Here is a 16,370-nt window from a genome sequence, read left to right on the forward strand (position 1 = left end):
TTGCCTGACCGTTCCTACCGGTCCTTTTCCGCCTACCTCTCACCGCAGCCTGCCGGACACTGCAGTTTTCCCCGTTCCACTGGTGATTGCTTTTCCGGGGGCCGTTTTTCCTTCCTACGTTTTGTACTTTCAGTGGCGCGTCTTCCTCAAACGGAACCGTCCGGACCTCCAGGAAGGGAGAAGCATAACGCCAAGAATGGGGAAAAAAGATAAAGAATGGACAGAAGGGAGACAGAAAAGGAGTGGCCCGGAACAGACCGCCACCGGTGGGGTTCCCCACGGGCAAGTTGTAGGTCAAGAGGTGAGGAGTTCCCCAATCCTTCTTTCCCCCTTTGCCGCTTTTGCGTGGCGCTCGCTTGAACCCGGAGAAGACGGCCAGACGGGAAAAATTGCAGGGCTTTTTTTCTTAACGCCCTTTTCTCTTCTTTTATTTCTTCCACCAACAACACACAGGTCAGTTCGTCTGAGAGTCGCAAACAACTCGGAAGGAACCGGTCCGCCACCGCTTTCTGTAATATCACCCTTCTGAACGCTCTCCTGGCCTTTTGCTCCCGTACAATATTTTTTTTCCTCTTTCTCTCCCGCATCCGGGAAGCTGACCTCCGATAGGCAGACGAAGTAGAAATGAAGAAAAAAGAAAGTAGAAGGGCAGAGGTCATCGCGTTGGTGGTGGCGGCGTATGGTTATGTCCAGTTGGCGCAACCAGCCCGCTTGGTCGGTAACCGCGTTTCCTCAGCTTCCCCCGAGCCAACCTCAACCTCCCCTCCTCCCCCGCCAAACCTTTTTTTCTTTGCCTGTCGTTCCAGACAGTTTCTCAATTTTCAGCGCCTCTCAGGATTTTTTTTTTTAGGTCACTTCCCCGTTTTTGCGCTTTATTGCCTCATCGTTCAGTGTCTGAGAAACACACCGCCGTGCTGCTTTTGAGAGGGGAAAAAGAAGGAGCGATTTTTACGCCACGACCAGACGGATGTAGCCCGTAGCCCTCTCTCTGGTAGCACGGCTCCCAAACGGACGACCAGCGGTAGTAGATGCCATCGAAGAGGGTCGGCGTCCTGTTGTCGAAACAGAAGAGTCAGAAAGAGATCAGGACCAACGACCAAGACGACAGCTGGGGAAAGAACTTAAAAAAAAAGAATCTTTCTCGCGCGAGAAAAGAGACTGCTGCGCCCTTCTCCTGTCTGGCCCAGTTCCCGTTCTTCGAGCCACCAGAGGTAAGACTTCCTCTTCTGTAGCACGCAAGCAGCGGACACGAGCGGTTCTTCCCGGTCCCGCACACGTCCTTTTCACAGGAATCCCTGGCATGACGACTATACTCCAACGCTGCCACAAACAGTCCACGGGTAGCGGATTGAATGTGCCACTTGCTTTGTTGGAAGTGATTTGTTCACGAAGTGAAGGGTTCAATCGTGTGTTTATTTCGCAGATTCGTTGATCAACGCAAAAGTCAACCCAAGCGTGTCACCCCAGCGCGCGCCGTAACACTGAAGGCAACCCGCTCAGGATATTCTGAATATGGTTAGCCTCAATGCTTCAGTCAAGGTTACCTCGAAGCTTACCGAAACAATAAAGCACGTCGCCTGCAGATCAAGCAGGTTTCAAAGCGTGGAAGGAGACGAAGAGGAGGGGAGCGGTGCGATCACGTGATTCGAGTCGCCAAAACGTGGGACCAATTTGGGCGCATTTATACCGGCGAGTGGAGGCGATCGCGCCACCAAATTGATCGCAAAGCGACGATCGCAAATGTTCGAAAAGCAATCGCTTCGGGTCAGTCACTCGCTGCACGATTTTTCGATCACTTCCGCGACGGAAGTAGCAAAGCTGCTGAACTAATCGGCGGCGCAGGAGCACGACGTCGGAATACACTGACGGTTATTTGACGTGGCGATGGTAGTGCGCGAGCCATCCGAGCAGACGTGAAGGGCACTGAATGCGAGATATTTCGGTGCGGCGACGCGATAGTCGAGCTTGTCGATGTGAACATCGGTAGCCGTGAGCCGCGGTCAGGCGCGCGACCTCGGTCAATCGCCGGTGTGAATGCACATCACTTAAGGGATGTCGCTTTAAAGAATACAACAGTGAGCAAACAAGTCTCACCGGCCTCCTGCGGGCGATACGATGCACGATCCAACAAAGGTTACTCGCTCGGAGAAGGAAGAAAAAAAGAAGAAAATAAGGACCACGATGTGCTCGGCATGGCGCGAGAGCTCCGCTTTTTGTCGAAGCGTAAGTCGAAAACGATTAACAGGCGCTCAGCCGAATTGCACGGGCCATTTTCGCGCACTGGTCCCCAAAAGCCGAATGCTGTTCGGCAGCCCAAGCACACAAAATATAAATAAACAAGTAGAATAAACGCCCGGTCAGAGACGGGGGAACGCAATCGCCATAGGGAATCGGGCACGCGCACTGTATCTCTGCCGTTATTGTTATACGGTCAGTGCCTCCGCGCTTGCTCACGGACAGTGGTCATGCGGAGGACTCGAACTCTCACACAGCCTTCGCCGTCACTCACGGACCGTTCCGAATCACCGCCCCCCCCCCCCCCACCCTCTCGGGCACTCGCTCACACCACTGAAAGAACGCCTCCGTCGCCTAGAGGTCGGCCTCAGGTATCCCCTAGCGAACCTGACTTTTTTTTTTTCTCTCCACGTCCGGGTTTGGCTAGATAGTCCGCAGACGTAAAGCTTATTCCTTTGCGTAATTCATATTTCAGAACCTTCTTTGGCTATTTTTCTTTCTTCGACCTCCAGCATGCAGTTTAGCGCCACACTTTCCGTTTTTATATATTTATTTACTTTTTTCACACACGCACAAGCAGACGGCATTGTGTTGCACTGGCGGCATTTCAATGTCGTCTGCGCCCTTCTGAGGTCAGTCCCTCCCTCTCAGGATTTTTTTTTATATACTTTCTATTCTTCAACGCCAGCTCAGTCCCAACTGGAGTTCTCTCTCTATCAACACCCTCCCTCCTACAACACCGAGAGTAAGCCCCTGAGGCCATGGGGCGATTCGGTTGGTCAAGCTGACCGGAATGCAGGGTGGAGGGGTATTCCGGCACGGAGCCATTGTGATCCGAGTCTTATATGCATGCGTAACGCACGCTGTTATCCTTATCGCGCTGTCGTTTGTGCGTTTCTCTCGCGTGACCTTATACTCTCCTGCGATCGGTACTTTCTTTTTTTACTTTATCTTTGAGCACGAGACTTTCGCAGCTCTATGACCGAGGCCTCTTGTTGTGCTGTGTTGCGGACATTACGTCTGCCGCCGAACCCCGCCTCTGTTGCGGAAGGTCGTCTGCTTCCGGTTGCGTCTTGGAGCAGCTGCCCTTTGGAGAGCGCGTCGTCTGCATTTGATTTTTTTTTCTTACAAGCAGACGTGACATGCAGACGCCCCCATGTGCAGAAGTTACCCCTGAGTCTCTATTTTCTGTTTGGAATAGCTTTCAAGGTTAAAAAACACCTTTTCTTGGCAACCTTTCATGAAAAAGAATGGTAAAAAAGCGAAACCAGGCTAGTGGGTGCGCTTTCAAAACAGACGCGTTTCGCAGGCGCATGTGTATAGATAGGCCAAGTTGCATAACGTACGTTATGTCATTGGCACCAAGCGTTGCGCAGAGTGGTGTTCCACACACACACACACAAAAAATAATATCTACGTTTCAAGGGTTGCGAGTCAGAAAATGAATGTATTTCCTGACAGCATTCTGCCGCAATAAAGACAAATACGTTCGAAGAAACGAGATTAAATAGGGCAGTAAGGGATGCAATATCATTTAAACAAGAAAGGACGTTCTATGGATACCAAAAAATCCGTCAGTTGAGCAATAAACACCCACAAGAACGATGAAGAATGTCAGAAAATATTAACGAGCCATATTCAGAACAGGTGAATTGATGCTATCGTCACTTCTCAACAGATATGCAACAACCTCTCACAGCTATACAGCTCCATTTTTTTTTTTTCGCAGGAAGGCAGTTGCAATGTTACTCGTTACAAACACATTCACGCTCACGCGGCGGTGGCTTAGCAATAGTTGTTTTGCGTATGATCAGGAGGTCGCAGGTTCGATTTCCGCGGATTTCCATCCGCGTAATGGTGAAATGGTGTGTGAATGTGTATGCGTGTGGTGATGGGTTGCACAGAAAGACATTGGCGCATCGAGCATCGAGTGCACGTTAAAGAAATACAGAACGTCAAAATTAACCCAAAATCTAGTTTCCTCTATCTAACGTACACCGTCTCTTCTTTAGCAAGCGCGCAAAAGCATCAATCGGGAAGCCATCTTCTCTTCAGTACCCAGGTACGTGCGTTGGATACTTCTTAGCCATGTCAAAAGACCTGAAGGGCAACGAAAGTTCTGCAGGACCTGCCTCTACAAATACTCAGGTGCAGGTTGCGCAGTAACCAGCTCGTCAAGTCTATGCCAAATATATGCGCATTCACGCGAATCAAAACCATTGCTCCCCTCGTTTCGCATTCGCCCGAGCATTTGCTCCGCACGCGCAAGAGCACACGCCTTGCAGGAACCTAAAGAAAAGCTAGAGCTCTGTAAAACAAACCTCGCGTACGGCAACCAGCCGTAACGCGACACAAACAACTTGAGCACAACTTGAAGCAGCGCGAAAGGACGAGAACTTGGACAAGAAAATAAACACGACAGGTCGGGCGCTGTCTGTGTCTCGTTCGTGTCCTCGTCCCTTAGCGCCGATTCAAGTTGTATTCAAGACGAACCAACTCGCCCGAAACAAGTTGTTGAAACAACTTTAACAGCGGCGATTAGAGTCGAACGGGCCCCACTTACAGACGGCAGTACGCTGTGTGCGGCAGCATCGTTGGACGGAGAAAGGATGGATCGGAACCGAGAGCGGAACGCCGTGTCCCGCCCAGCTGGTCGGCGAATGCGTGAAGAGCGCCGACACCGACAGTCGGAGACGAAAGAAACATTTTTTAACAAGAAACAAAACGAAAAAAAAAAAAGAGGTCCCGCTATAGACGCGCCGCCATCGCTCCAGCTGGACCTCGATTAACTGCTGTGACGTATCGGAGTTCGAGCGGCGACTCAACTGCAGCGAGGTTGGCGACCGCGTCTGCGTTGGAACACGCGAGTGTGCGACCCGAGTTTGCACTCGCGCGTAGGTGCAGTCCGCCCTGTGCGTCCTTGGAAAACCGCACCTGCTCTGCGACGCGCGAGCCTTCAACCAAGAGTCAGTACGGGGCAGCGCGAGTCAGAGCGCGGAGTTGTTTCTTTGTTGCATGGCTTTCTTGTTCGTGGTTTTGTCCATGGTTAAACTGAGCCGCTCGGTGATGTCACGCTGCCTCGCCTATAGGAGCGCGGCTCGGATGATTTATTGCTTTTACGCCCAGTGGTTCACACGCGGCGTATATGAATGCTTCATCACCGGAAAGTTCTGGGCTATCTTTGAGCGCCTGGGTTTCTACTATGTCTGTCAAAAGTTACAAGTTGAACCTCGACTGAACGGAGTCGATGAGTGTCGAGAATGATTTCGTTAAGTGGGGAACCTCGTTAAATCGAAGGCACTTAGAAACACTCACAGACGATGAGCTCGTTGAGCGCGCATTCTGTTCCTTCTTTCCTTCAGCGCTGCCGCATGGCTGGCATCGGATAAAGCCATCGCAGAGCTTGCAATACCGAGACCGTGCAACGAGTAGATTCGTAAAACAAAATCTGCCCGCCTCAAAACGACATGGCAACGCGTTTACTGTAGAGCAATACGTGAATAAGTTTCGAGTCATCCTGAACACAGTAGGCTTCCTGCAACTATTTATTTACTCATCTTCTCCCCCCACATTTCGTTAAATTGGGAGAGACGTCGAGTTTACTTCGTTGCTTCGAGATTTTCGACGTGTTGGTCTATATGAATGCTTGTCGGGGAATGGAAGCCACTGCATAAAATGAAATAAATCGCGGAATGAAATACACGTCTTTTTTTTTTTCACTATCTCTCTCTTTCAAGCCCGCACACCACTCACTCACTGACAGGCGCGCACACTGTAAGCAACGCCACCAAGTCAATACACCCCTCTCGGTGAGACAGTTGAAAAAAAAGAAAGAGCTGAAAAAATTGCTTTCACGTGACATCCAAGTACGGTATTCTAAATTTAGCCCAAGGCTAGAGTTTAAAGCCCGTAAACGGTAGAGGACTGCTCGATATCTTTCCGTGGAAAGTTTAATGGTGTTGCTTTTTCCAACCGACCGTGCAAAATACGCGCCGTGACAGGATGCGAGGTTGAAAGAGACAAACGTCTGTGGCTTAACCATTGAGTCAGCACGAGTCAAGAGATCCTTTGACCACGAGGGCATAGACGAGGGCATTAACACGTAGTTCGTGGGATGCTGCATGCGCTAAACTCGCGTTTCCGTCAAATAAAAGGAAATAAAAGGAACAGAACGAAAAGAAGAAAGAAAGCCAAGAAAACGCACTGCCACTGCAGGTGTACTTGGCAGGTGTGCTCTTGATGAGTCATTTAAAGCTCAAGTTGGTTAAGTGACAAGGCAACCTCTGTCAGTGAGCGGAATTAATCGCGCGCCGGTGCAACTCAGGTGACCGCGAATTTTGTGCGACTCCGTGGAACCACTGTCGTGACGAGCAATGAACACCACGCGGCACCGTCACTCCCTATGTGATAAATCTTGCGACTCAGAACCACCAAAACACTGCGCGTTTGGCGCGAAGAAGTTTGTCGCATCAGGTTTTGTTTCACCGCTACAGCAATGCTCATATGTTTCGGTTCCCGCAGTTTAGTCGCAAAGGTGCGTTGAAAATAAACAGCAAGAGCAGCAAAAGTACAGCAGCATGCATCCGAATATATTACTAATGGCTAAGTGCAAGTGTGAAGAGACCGTCAGTCATCTTCTGTGCCACTGTTCTCGCTTTGATAACCAACGTCAGAATCTCCACTGTGCCTTGAATAGACTGGACGACAGGCCACTTACAAAAGCAAAGATCTTGGGAGCCTGGCCTCACAGTTCATTAGCCCAGATAGCAGTTCGAGGGCTTCTTCACTACCTGAAGGCAACAGACTTGAGTGCCCGACTATAGACATCCTGCGCCTAACTTAGTGTATGTGAAAGTGCGGTATAGACTCATCTTTTTTCTCTCTCTCTCTTTCACTCCGCATTCCCCTCCTCACGTGTAGGGTAGCAAACAGGACTCAGTCTCGTTAACCTCCTCTCTCTCTCTCTCTCTCTCTCTCTCTCTCACACACACACACACACACACACACACACACACACACACACACACACACACACACACACACACACACACACACTAATGGCAAAGAGTAACAACGGTCCACGTGATTCTTCAATTGCTTGGAACTCTGCCGGGAATGAACGCGCGCAGCCTATATTTATGCTGAACAGAGATTTTATTAAACTCTCCTCGCTTTCAGCGAAACACGCATGCGTAGTCGCAACCTGTCACTAGCTATACCATGCGGTGCACAATCTGCCTGTGTAACACGGCAGAGAGCTTTAGAAATAGCGCGCCCAAACCTTTCTTGCGTTCCCGAAGCCCCACGCTCTGCTTCCGTTCTTTTGTACGCCGGGCCCTTTTCGTCTTCTTTCTTAAGGCGCGCAAACCCAAGACTCCCTAATTATGCTACATATATCGCAAAAATATTTGCAAGGAAAGCGTTTCTTTCGATGCGTAAGTGGGTTTCGACGCGATGCGTGTCCGAACTGGTAGATCAACATTTCGAACTTAAGATGACGGGAATAAAAACGCGCTATATATGAAGCCTAAAGACCTAACAAAGAACAAAAAAAGCAGGAATTGCCGATTCGGCCGGCACGTTTTAGAACACTGTCATTCCGCGCATTTTCTGTTCCTGTGACCACGTGGCCAGTCACGGCGAACGCAAGTACCAACAACACAAAATAAACCTTAGTGCGAAATATGTTTATGAGCTTGCGTTCTAACAAAAAAAAAAAGATGGACAAAAGGAACTCCAGAGCGGCTGCAAGTTGCGGAAAGTCAGATGTGCGTACATCGACGCCGCAGTTTCCGTTCGTACGTGAGCTATTCCGGCCGGACGTATGCAATCCGTTTCGACAGCCAGACCGTTGACGCGGTGCGGTTTTTCGACACGCGAAAGAGAAATATCGTACAGTCCAAAAAGTTGAGCTTTTGCCGTTTTCACGTTGCATGGCTATTAGAAAAATAACAAAAGACCCATTGCTGTGTGTGAAGAGTGGTGGTGAAGCTGCCGCTGTAACGCGCTATCCGCCGTTAACACACACACGCACACACACCAGCGAACTGTGAACCGGATTTAGATGTAAATAAGTTCCTGCGGAATATCCTGGCCAGAAAATTATTCAGGCAGTTTACATGACTAACGCGAACTCTCAGACTTCATGTTTAGCGTCACGCAAGGCATGCAATCAAGGGTTGAATTCAAAAGGTTTTTTTTTTGTGTGTGTGTGTTCCTAAGTGCCCGTCACCTTAGCCCTTAATACGTCAAACGCCATGATTTGGTTGGCACCTGCTCTTACGAACAGCTACAGCGTAAGAACAGCGTAAGCCCAGGTATCTATCTACAATGGCAGCTGCAGCTAACATTGAGAAGACGCCGCATTTTTAAACGGACACTGAAGGAAGAATCCCGAGACGATTTTCAGGAAATTTAAACAGTGCACTATACGTTAGCAAACAGATCAGTCTAAGCGTGATCCGACATGTCGCTAGCTGGAAACGACAGAAAAATTAGAGACTGGTAGACACGTCACCTTAGACTTTCTGCACTAGCTTGGTGAGGTCATGCGATTTTTAAAGCGTTTGTCCTGTTCTACACCTTAGCGTTTATGAAGAAATACCGACAGTGGCGCAACCAGAAATGTATTTCGGAGAGTCGGGGGCACTCACTTGACTGGGGACGACGAGGGCGAGCTGGAGGGAGGAGAGGGTTGGGCATGCCGCGTACTAAAACAAATTTCAGGGAGGAAACGGGGGAGGGGACACTTGGCTATATGCCATTGAAGAGCAATTAGACTGCGCGCAAAGAGCCCATGCAAGGGCTCTCAAAAACCTTTCTTGCTAAAGAGAGAGAGAGAGAGAGAAAGAACGACCGAAATGTGAGAATATACACTGAAATTAATGACCTAGTTCTGACGTGTGCAATGTTCCTCTTTAGTGTCCCTTTGAGGTACTGATGCGGTACTTTAAATGACTTTCTAAGTGTTTGGATGTAACACTGCGGCATGCAGTCACCGCTACAGACGCAAAATACGCTCGCTTCTCTGGTAAACGATACACGCACAGTCAACAACACAGCAGCCGTTTGGTTGGCTTACACGCACCTCACGTTCACAAGGAGTATGAAAAGATACCTGGCTATAGCTCTGTCGCAGTTGTTCCCTGTATCAATGTGGAAGCTACGAGCACCTCGACGGAACAGGTGGGCAAACGCGGTTTGCTGCCGGCGAGAGCATCTGCCTCTGCGGGCCTGGCAGCCTTGGCTCTGCTGCACGGAACTACTGAGACAGCACAGATTCATCGCTAGTTCTGACAACCGCTTCGAGACAAACAATTCATGCGAGCCAACTGGAGTAAAGCGAGCAGTAAACGCGCCGGAAACTACGTACAGTGAATCAATCAGAAATACCGGCAACATGTGTTCCGAGAAATCACGCACGTTTTTCCGAAACAGTTAAAAAAAATTAATTGCTATCCTGCATTTTATCTGTGCTGCTTTATATGGCACGGCAAGCAAAAAGGCGGAAACCGAATAAAACATTCAATGATCCCTGCCGTAAACTGAACCCTGACTAAGCTTTGTGCTCAACCTTGCATTAACGGGCTATCGACCTTCTCGAAATCAATCCCATGCACTTGCGAAATGTAGTGTCACAACGCCGACTTTAGGGCTGAAATATGAAACCCCGTTGCAGACTGCAGAATGAGAATTTGTGACAAAGCTTGCAATATCGACAAATAACTGATGTCAATAATTTTCTAACGCCATAAAGGTCGACCCGACGGGGATCTACCAATCCACATATCAATCAATATATCTAGCTATCTCATCTCAATCTCTCTTTTTACGCAAGTTCAAAAAGGTAGACCACAACGGCCTTCGCAGTACTTCACAGCGTAAATACAAAACGGGCGCCACCCTTTCCCTCGACTGAAATCCGCCGTCAATTGAGGGAAGTGGAAAGTCGATGCACTGGAAATACTTTTTCTTCGATTTGGAATTTGCAGTACCGATCGAACCACATTTGTTCCAAAGGATGTTTCCAGTATTTTCTGTCAAAATACAATACGCGCAATCTTATAGCGCTAGTAAGTACGTACAGAAATCGAAAAACAAATCCGCACTGCAAAGCAATCAAACAAAAATTTTTAAAAATGTGTTGAAATTACGCACGTTCGTGTAATGTTCGCGCCCGAGCGAAGTGGCATGAGCAAAAAAGAAAAAAAACTAAGTATATTAGTGCAATGGCTCCAGACAGGCCGCCATTGTAATATGAACCTGCCAACGTTTAACGCTAGAACGTTATGTAGTGAGGCGAGTCTAGCAGTGCTATTCGAGGAATTATAGGGCAGTAAATTGGATATAATAGGGCTCAGTGAAGTTAGGAGGCCAAAAGAAGCATATACAGTGCTAAAAAGCGGGCACGTCCTGTGCTGCCGGGGCTTAGCGGAGAGACGAGAACTAGGAGTCGGATTCCTGATTAATAAGAATATAGCTGGTAACATACAGGAATTCTATAGCATTAACGAGAGCGTGGCAGGTCTTGTTGTGAAACTTAAGAGGCACAAAAGGAAGGTTGTACAGGTCTACGCCCCTACATCCAATCATGATGACCAGGAAGTCGAAAGCTTCTATGAAGACGTGGAATCGGCGATGGGTAGGGTGAAAACAAAATACACTATACAGATGGGCGACTTCAATGCCAAGGTAGGCAACAAGCAGGCTGGAGACAAGGCAGTGCGGGAATATGGCATAGGCACTAGGAATAGCAGGGGAGAGTTATTAGTAGAGTTTGCGGAACAGAATAATGTGCGGATAATGAATACCTTCTTCCGCAAGCGGGATAGCCGAAAGTGGACGTGGAGGAGCCCGAACGGCGAGACTAGAAATGAAATAGACTTCATACTCTGCGCTAACCCTGTCATCATACAAGATTTGGACCTGCTCGGCAAGGTGCGCTGCAGTGACCATAGGATGGTAAGAACTCGAATTAGCCTAGACCTGAGGAGGGAACGAAAGAAACTGGTACATAAGAAGCCGATCAATGAGTTAGCGGTAAGAGGGAAAATAGAGGAATTCCAGATCAAGCTACAGAACAGGTATTCGGCTTTAACTCAGGAAGAGGACCTTAGTGTTGAGGCAATGAACGACAATCTTGTGGGCATCATTAAGGAGTGTGCAATAGCAGTCGGTGGTAGCTCCGTTAGACAGGATACCAGTAAGCAATCGCAGGAGACGAAAGATCTGATCAAGAAACGCCAATGTATGAAAGCCTCTAACCTTACAGCTAGAATAGAACTGGCAGAACTTTCGAAGTTAATCAACAAGCGTAAGACAGCTGACATAAGGAAGTATAATATGGATAGAATTAAACATGCTCTCAGGAACGGAGGAAACCTAAAAGCAGTGAAGAAGAAAACTAGGAATAGGCAAGAATCGGACGTATGCGTTAAGAGACAAAGCCGGCAATATCATTACTAATATGGATGAGATAGTTCAAGCGGATGAGGAGTTCTATAGAGCTTTATACAGTACCGGTGGCACCCACGACGATAATGGAAGAGAGAATAGTCTAGAGGAATTCGAAATCCCACAGGTAACGCCGGAAGAAGTAAGGAAAGCCTTGGGAGCTATGCAAAGGGGGAAGGCAGCTGGGGAGGATCAGGTAACAGCAGATTTGTTGAAGGATGGCGGGCAGATTGTTCTAGAGAAACTGACCACCCTGTATACGCAATGCCTCATGACTTCGAGCGTACCAGCACCTTGGAAAAACGCTAACATAATTCTAATCCATAAGAAAGGGGACGCCAAAGACTTGAAAAATTATAGACCGATCAGCTTACTGTCAGTTGCCGACAAACTATTTACTAAGGTAATCGCAAATAGAATCAGCAACACCTTAGACTTCTGTCAACCAAAGGACCAGGCAGGGTTCTGTAAAGGCTACTCAACAATAGACCATATTCACACTATCAATCAGGTGATAGAGAAAAGTGCGGAATATAACCAACCTTTATATATAGTTTTCGTTGATTACGTGAAAGCGTTTGATTCAGTCGAAACCTCAGCAGTCATGGAGGCATTGCGGAATCAGGGTGTAGACGAGCCATATGTAAAGATACTGGAAGATATCTATAGGGGCTCCACAGCCACCGTAGTCCTCCACAAAGAAAGCAACAAAATCCCTATAAAGAAAGGCGTCAGGCAGGGAGATACGATCTCTCCAATGCAATTCACAGCGTGTTTACAGGAGGTATTCAGAGACCTGGATTGGGAAGAATTGGGGATAAAAGTTAATGGAGAATACCTCAGTAACTTGCGATTCGCTGATGATATTGCCTTGCTTAGTAACTCAGGGGACCAATTGCAATGCATGCTCACTGACCTGCAGGAGAGGCAAAGCAGAAGAGTGGGTCTAAAAATTAATCTGCAGAAAACTAAAGTAATGTCTAACAATCTCGGAAGAGAACAGCAATTTACAATACGTAGCGAGGCACTGGAAGTGGTAAGGGAATGCATCTACTTAGGGCAGGTAGTGAAGGCGGATCCGGATCATGAGACGGAAATAATCAGAAGAATAAGAATGGGCTGGGGTGCGTTTGGCAGGCATTCTCAGATCATGAAGAGTAGGGTGCCATTATTCCTCAAGAGAAAAGTGTATAATAGCTGTGTCTTACCAGTGCTCAGCTACGGGGCAGAAACTTGGAGGCTTACGAAAAGGGTTCTACTCAAATTGAAGACGACGCAACGAGCTATGGAAAGAATAATGATGGATGTTACGTTAAGGGATAAGAAAAGAGCAGATTGGGTGAGGGAACAAACCCGAGTTAATGACATTTAAGTTGAAATCAAGAAAAAGAAATGGGCATTGGCAGGACATGTAAAGAGGAGGGAAGATAACCGATGGTCATTAAGGGTTACGGACTGGATTCCAAGGGAAGGGAAGCGTAGCAGGGGGCGGCAGAAAGTTAGGTGGGCGGATGAGATTAAGAAGTTTGCAGGGACGACATGGCCACAATTAGTATGGGAGAGGCCTTTGCCCTGCAGTGGGCGTAACCAGGCTGATGATGATGATGATGATGATGATGATGATGATGGTATTAGTGTTTCGTTACTGTAACAGCGCTATTTCATCTTATGACAATTGCGCTTCCCCACAGCAATTTATCATCTCTTAAAAGCCAATAAATGTCGGGAATATTTCCTATATCAGTAAAGACATTAACTGAGCCACCCACAGTATCGCATGCTGGCTCATTTGTACAGCCACTTCCCAAAGTTTTGTCAGGGACCCTCTTACAGAACCCAAGCGACAAGTTAATAAGACCCGCGTTCGTGCGTCACGAAACGCTTGGTTCAAGAGGAAAACACGTGGCATTCGTCTTTAATCTCCGGATGAGGACTGAAGCTTCGCCCGCAAGCTGGCTTTCCCGCTTCATAGAGAAGCACCTTGTGCGGCCCAACCTGCAACGCGCGTGGAGGTAGCGATCATCCGCAGCGCAACCACATTCTTGACATTACCAAGAGAGAGAGAAGGGGGGGGGGGGTAGCCGGTAACAGGAATTCGTAACCAACCCAGCCATAAATAAAGCTCGTCCCGCTTTCGTGAAGCAAAAAATAAAAAATAAAGATGAACTACGACGGCTACGAAAAAAAAGAAGCAGACAGGTTGCCAGACGCGTTACCCCGACGCGAAAGACGCGCCACGACAGGCCAGGATTACACGAAAAAAATTATTTCCCCAACTGGGTTAGTAGTTAAGTCGGCATTGAGCTAAGCCCGCGAGAGAAGAAGGGGTGGGGGACGGGGATGGGGGAGGAAGCGCTGAAGATAGTCATCCGTGCGTGCGTAGCGGTGCTTCTTCAAAGACGCAAGTCGCTGCTTCTCCTTCTGTGTTGATCTTTGTGTTCTTGTCATTTTCGTCTCAAGCCGTAGAGGATGAGGAGTAGGGGGGTTGCTCCGTCTAGACATCCTCAGGCCAAGCGCGACCGCCTCGGGAGTCGCTTATGGTCCCTTCGTCATCAGCGTGATGACCCGGCGTAGCCTCATCGAACCCGCCCCTTCACTGCATTTTTCTTTCTTATTTTCTTTCCTACAGCTGCTCGAGAGGAACGGCACATCGCCTGCGGCGAGGATGACGGCGGCGAGCGTGCTACTGGGTCGTCCTTGGCACTACTGCCTCAGTTGCTCAGCGTAGCGCGACCTTGACACTGAGCCGGCCAGACGGGAGAGGGTGAACCAGGGGGGGTGGGGGTAGGAAAGGAGCAGCAGCACGCAAAACGTTGACGCCCGCCAAGGTCAGGTTAGCTAAGGTTTCCTCCTCGTCCCACTGCCTCCTGCGGGCCGTTCCTTCTTTCTGAGCGAGCATCAAAGCGGCGCCGTAACGTGCGTGAGGACTTCCCGCTATGTATACAGAGAGAGAGAGAGAGAGGGGGGGCGCGTTGTGGAGAGGCATGCGAGAAAAGGACCGCAACCCGTTGCAGAGGCAGAGCGCGCGATTACGCAGCGGTGTGGGATTCGGAGCGTCGGGAAGAACCCCGTCCTGACGCAATAACATATAAACAGCACCGCGCACAGGCACTGGCTCTGGGAGGAGACGCGTCACTTTCTTAGCACGCGGCCGCGCGCGCAACAGGCCGACGCAAGACGCCACCGCGAGCAATTTCTGGGAAACGGTGAATGGTTGTGCACGCAACTTTCGTCGCGCCGCGCCCACACCTGCGCACCGCAGTGGGGCGAAGATTGATGCACTGCTTCCTGCAGGGGCGGCTTTCGTATTCTAGAGATCAGCTTGGCAGATGATATGATTGCGGTAATGCGTGTTCGCCAAGAAAGGTCACTTCAGAGGGTGATACCAGGATACTTGAATGACTGGACGCTTGCTATAGGCGAGTTAGCAACTGCATTGGAAAAAATAAAGGGGTTGTGTTGACGATGAAATGAGACCAGTTTGCATTTGTTAGCGCTTAGCGTCATTAACCCGAGGCCGCACCATTCACGAACGCGGTCAACGTCGTCTTGAAGGGTAGCTTGATCCGAAGTGTTAGTAATAGTACGATAAATTAGACAGTCGTCGGCGAAGATACGGATTTTACACGATACTTCACGATCATTAATATATATGAGGAACAAAAGCGGGCCGAGCACAGATCCCTGCGGTACGTCCGATGTTACAGGGAGAGTGCCGGAGCTGTGATTGTTGATAGAAACGAGCTGAGAGCGGTTACTTAGGAATTCTTTAATCCATACTAGAACATTAGGGTGGAAATTTAAAACGGCGAGTTTTATTAATAGACGTTGGTGTCGCACCTTGTCAAATGCTTTCGCGAAATCAAAAACATCATTCAACGGTCTGCAGGTAACGGTCAAGGTTAGAATGTAGGTCGAAGGTGAAGATTGTCAACTGTGTTTCGCAGGAGAGTCCTCTACGAAACCCGTGCTGAGCCGGTAGAAGGAAATTGTTGAAATCTATAACGGTGATATGTGAATAAATGACACGTTCCAGGAGTTTGCGAGGCAGGCTGGTTAAGGAAATGGGACGACAGTTTAACGGAGAATCTTTTATACCTGATTTCTGAGCCGGATTGACCCTGCCCACCTTCCAGTCGTCCGGTTGGATTCCTGTTGAAAGCGACTGAGAGAACAGTAATGAAAGATCTATGGCTGAAATATATTTTGTGTTCTTTAGCAATTTTGGGTTGATTTCGTCGACTCCAGCGGCTGATGATAATTCAATTCTGTCGACAAGTTTCATGATGCCTTGCGAAGTGAATTCGATTGATGTCATTGCTGAAAGTGTTACGCTAGGCGAAGCGGGCAATGATGAGTGAGTTTCGTCTGTGAAAACGGAAACAAACGCACGGTTAAATATGTCTGCACATTCACTATCAGTGGCTTCTTCGCCTGCGGTGTTGGTGAGAGCGATGGCACTTGTTTCTTGCGGGTTTATTATTTCCCGAAACCTCCTGGGGTTATTCGTTACTATTTCTGGCAGGTTAGTTTGAAAGAAAGCGTGTTTAGCGCAGCGAGTTGTGTTATAATACGAATCCTCGGTTGCACATAGCATTTATCCCATACATCTGCACATGGGTTCCGTTTCTCTTCGCTGTAAAGACGTTTTTTTCTTTCTTTCTAATCTTTTCAGATTGTCT

At 48.5% G+C, this 16,370-nt stretch overlaps 1 protein-coding gene across 6 annotated transcripts in view; it reads right to left on the minus strand.

Annotated features, from left to right (window-relative positions):
- LOC142575350 (uncharacterized) overlaps nt 1–16,370 on the minus strand; it is a 229,873-nt gene that overhangs the window by 80,987 nt on the left and 132,516 nt on the right. The window contains exon 1 of one of the 6 annotated variants that reach the window (XM_075684635.1): nt 5,551–5,645. The exons of 4 other annotated variants lie outside the window; for them this stretch is intronic. In XM_075684635.1, coding sequence (XP_075540750.1) covers nt 5,551–5,630 — 80 coding nt within the window. In that variant the 5' untranslated portion in view covers nt 5,631–5,645. Of the gene's footprint in view, nt 1–4,798; nt 4,879–5,550; nt 5,646–16,370 lie in introns of those variants that run through there. One more of the 6 variants, XM_075684637.1, reaches the window with a different exon arrangement.

The sequence above is a fragment of the Dermacentor variabilis genome, chromosome 3 (assembly GCF_050947875.1).
Source record: "Dermacentor variabilis isolate Ectoservices chromosome 3, ASM5094787v1, whole genome shotgun sequence".
Classification (NCBI taxonomy): domain Eukaryota; kingdom Metazoa; phylum Arthropoda; class Arachnida; order Ixodida; family Ixodidae; genus Dermacentor; species Dermacentor variabilis.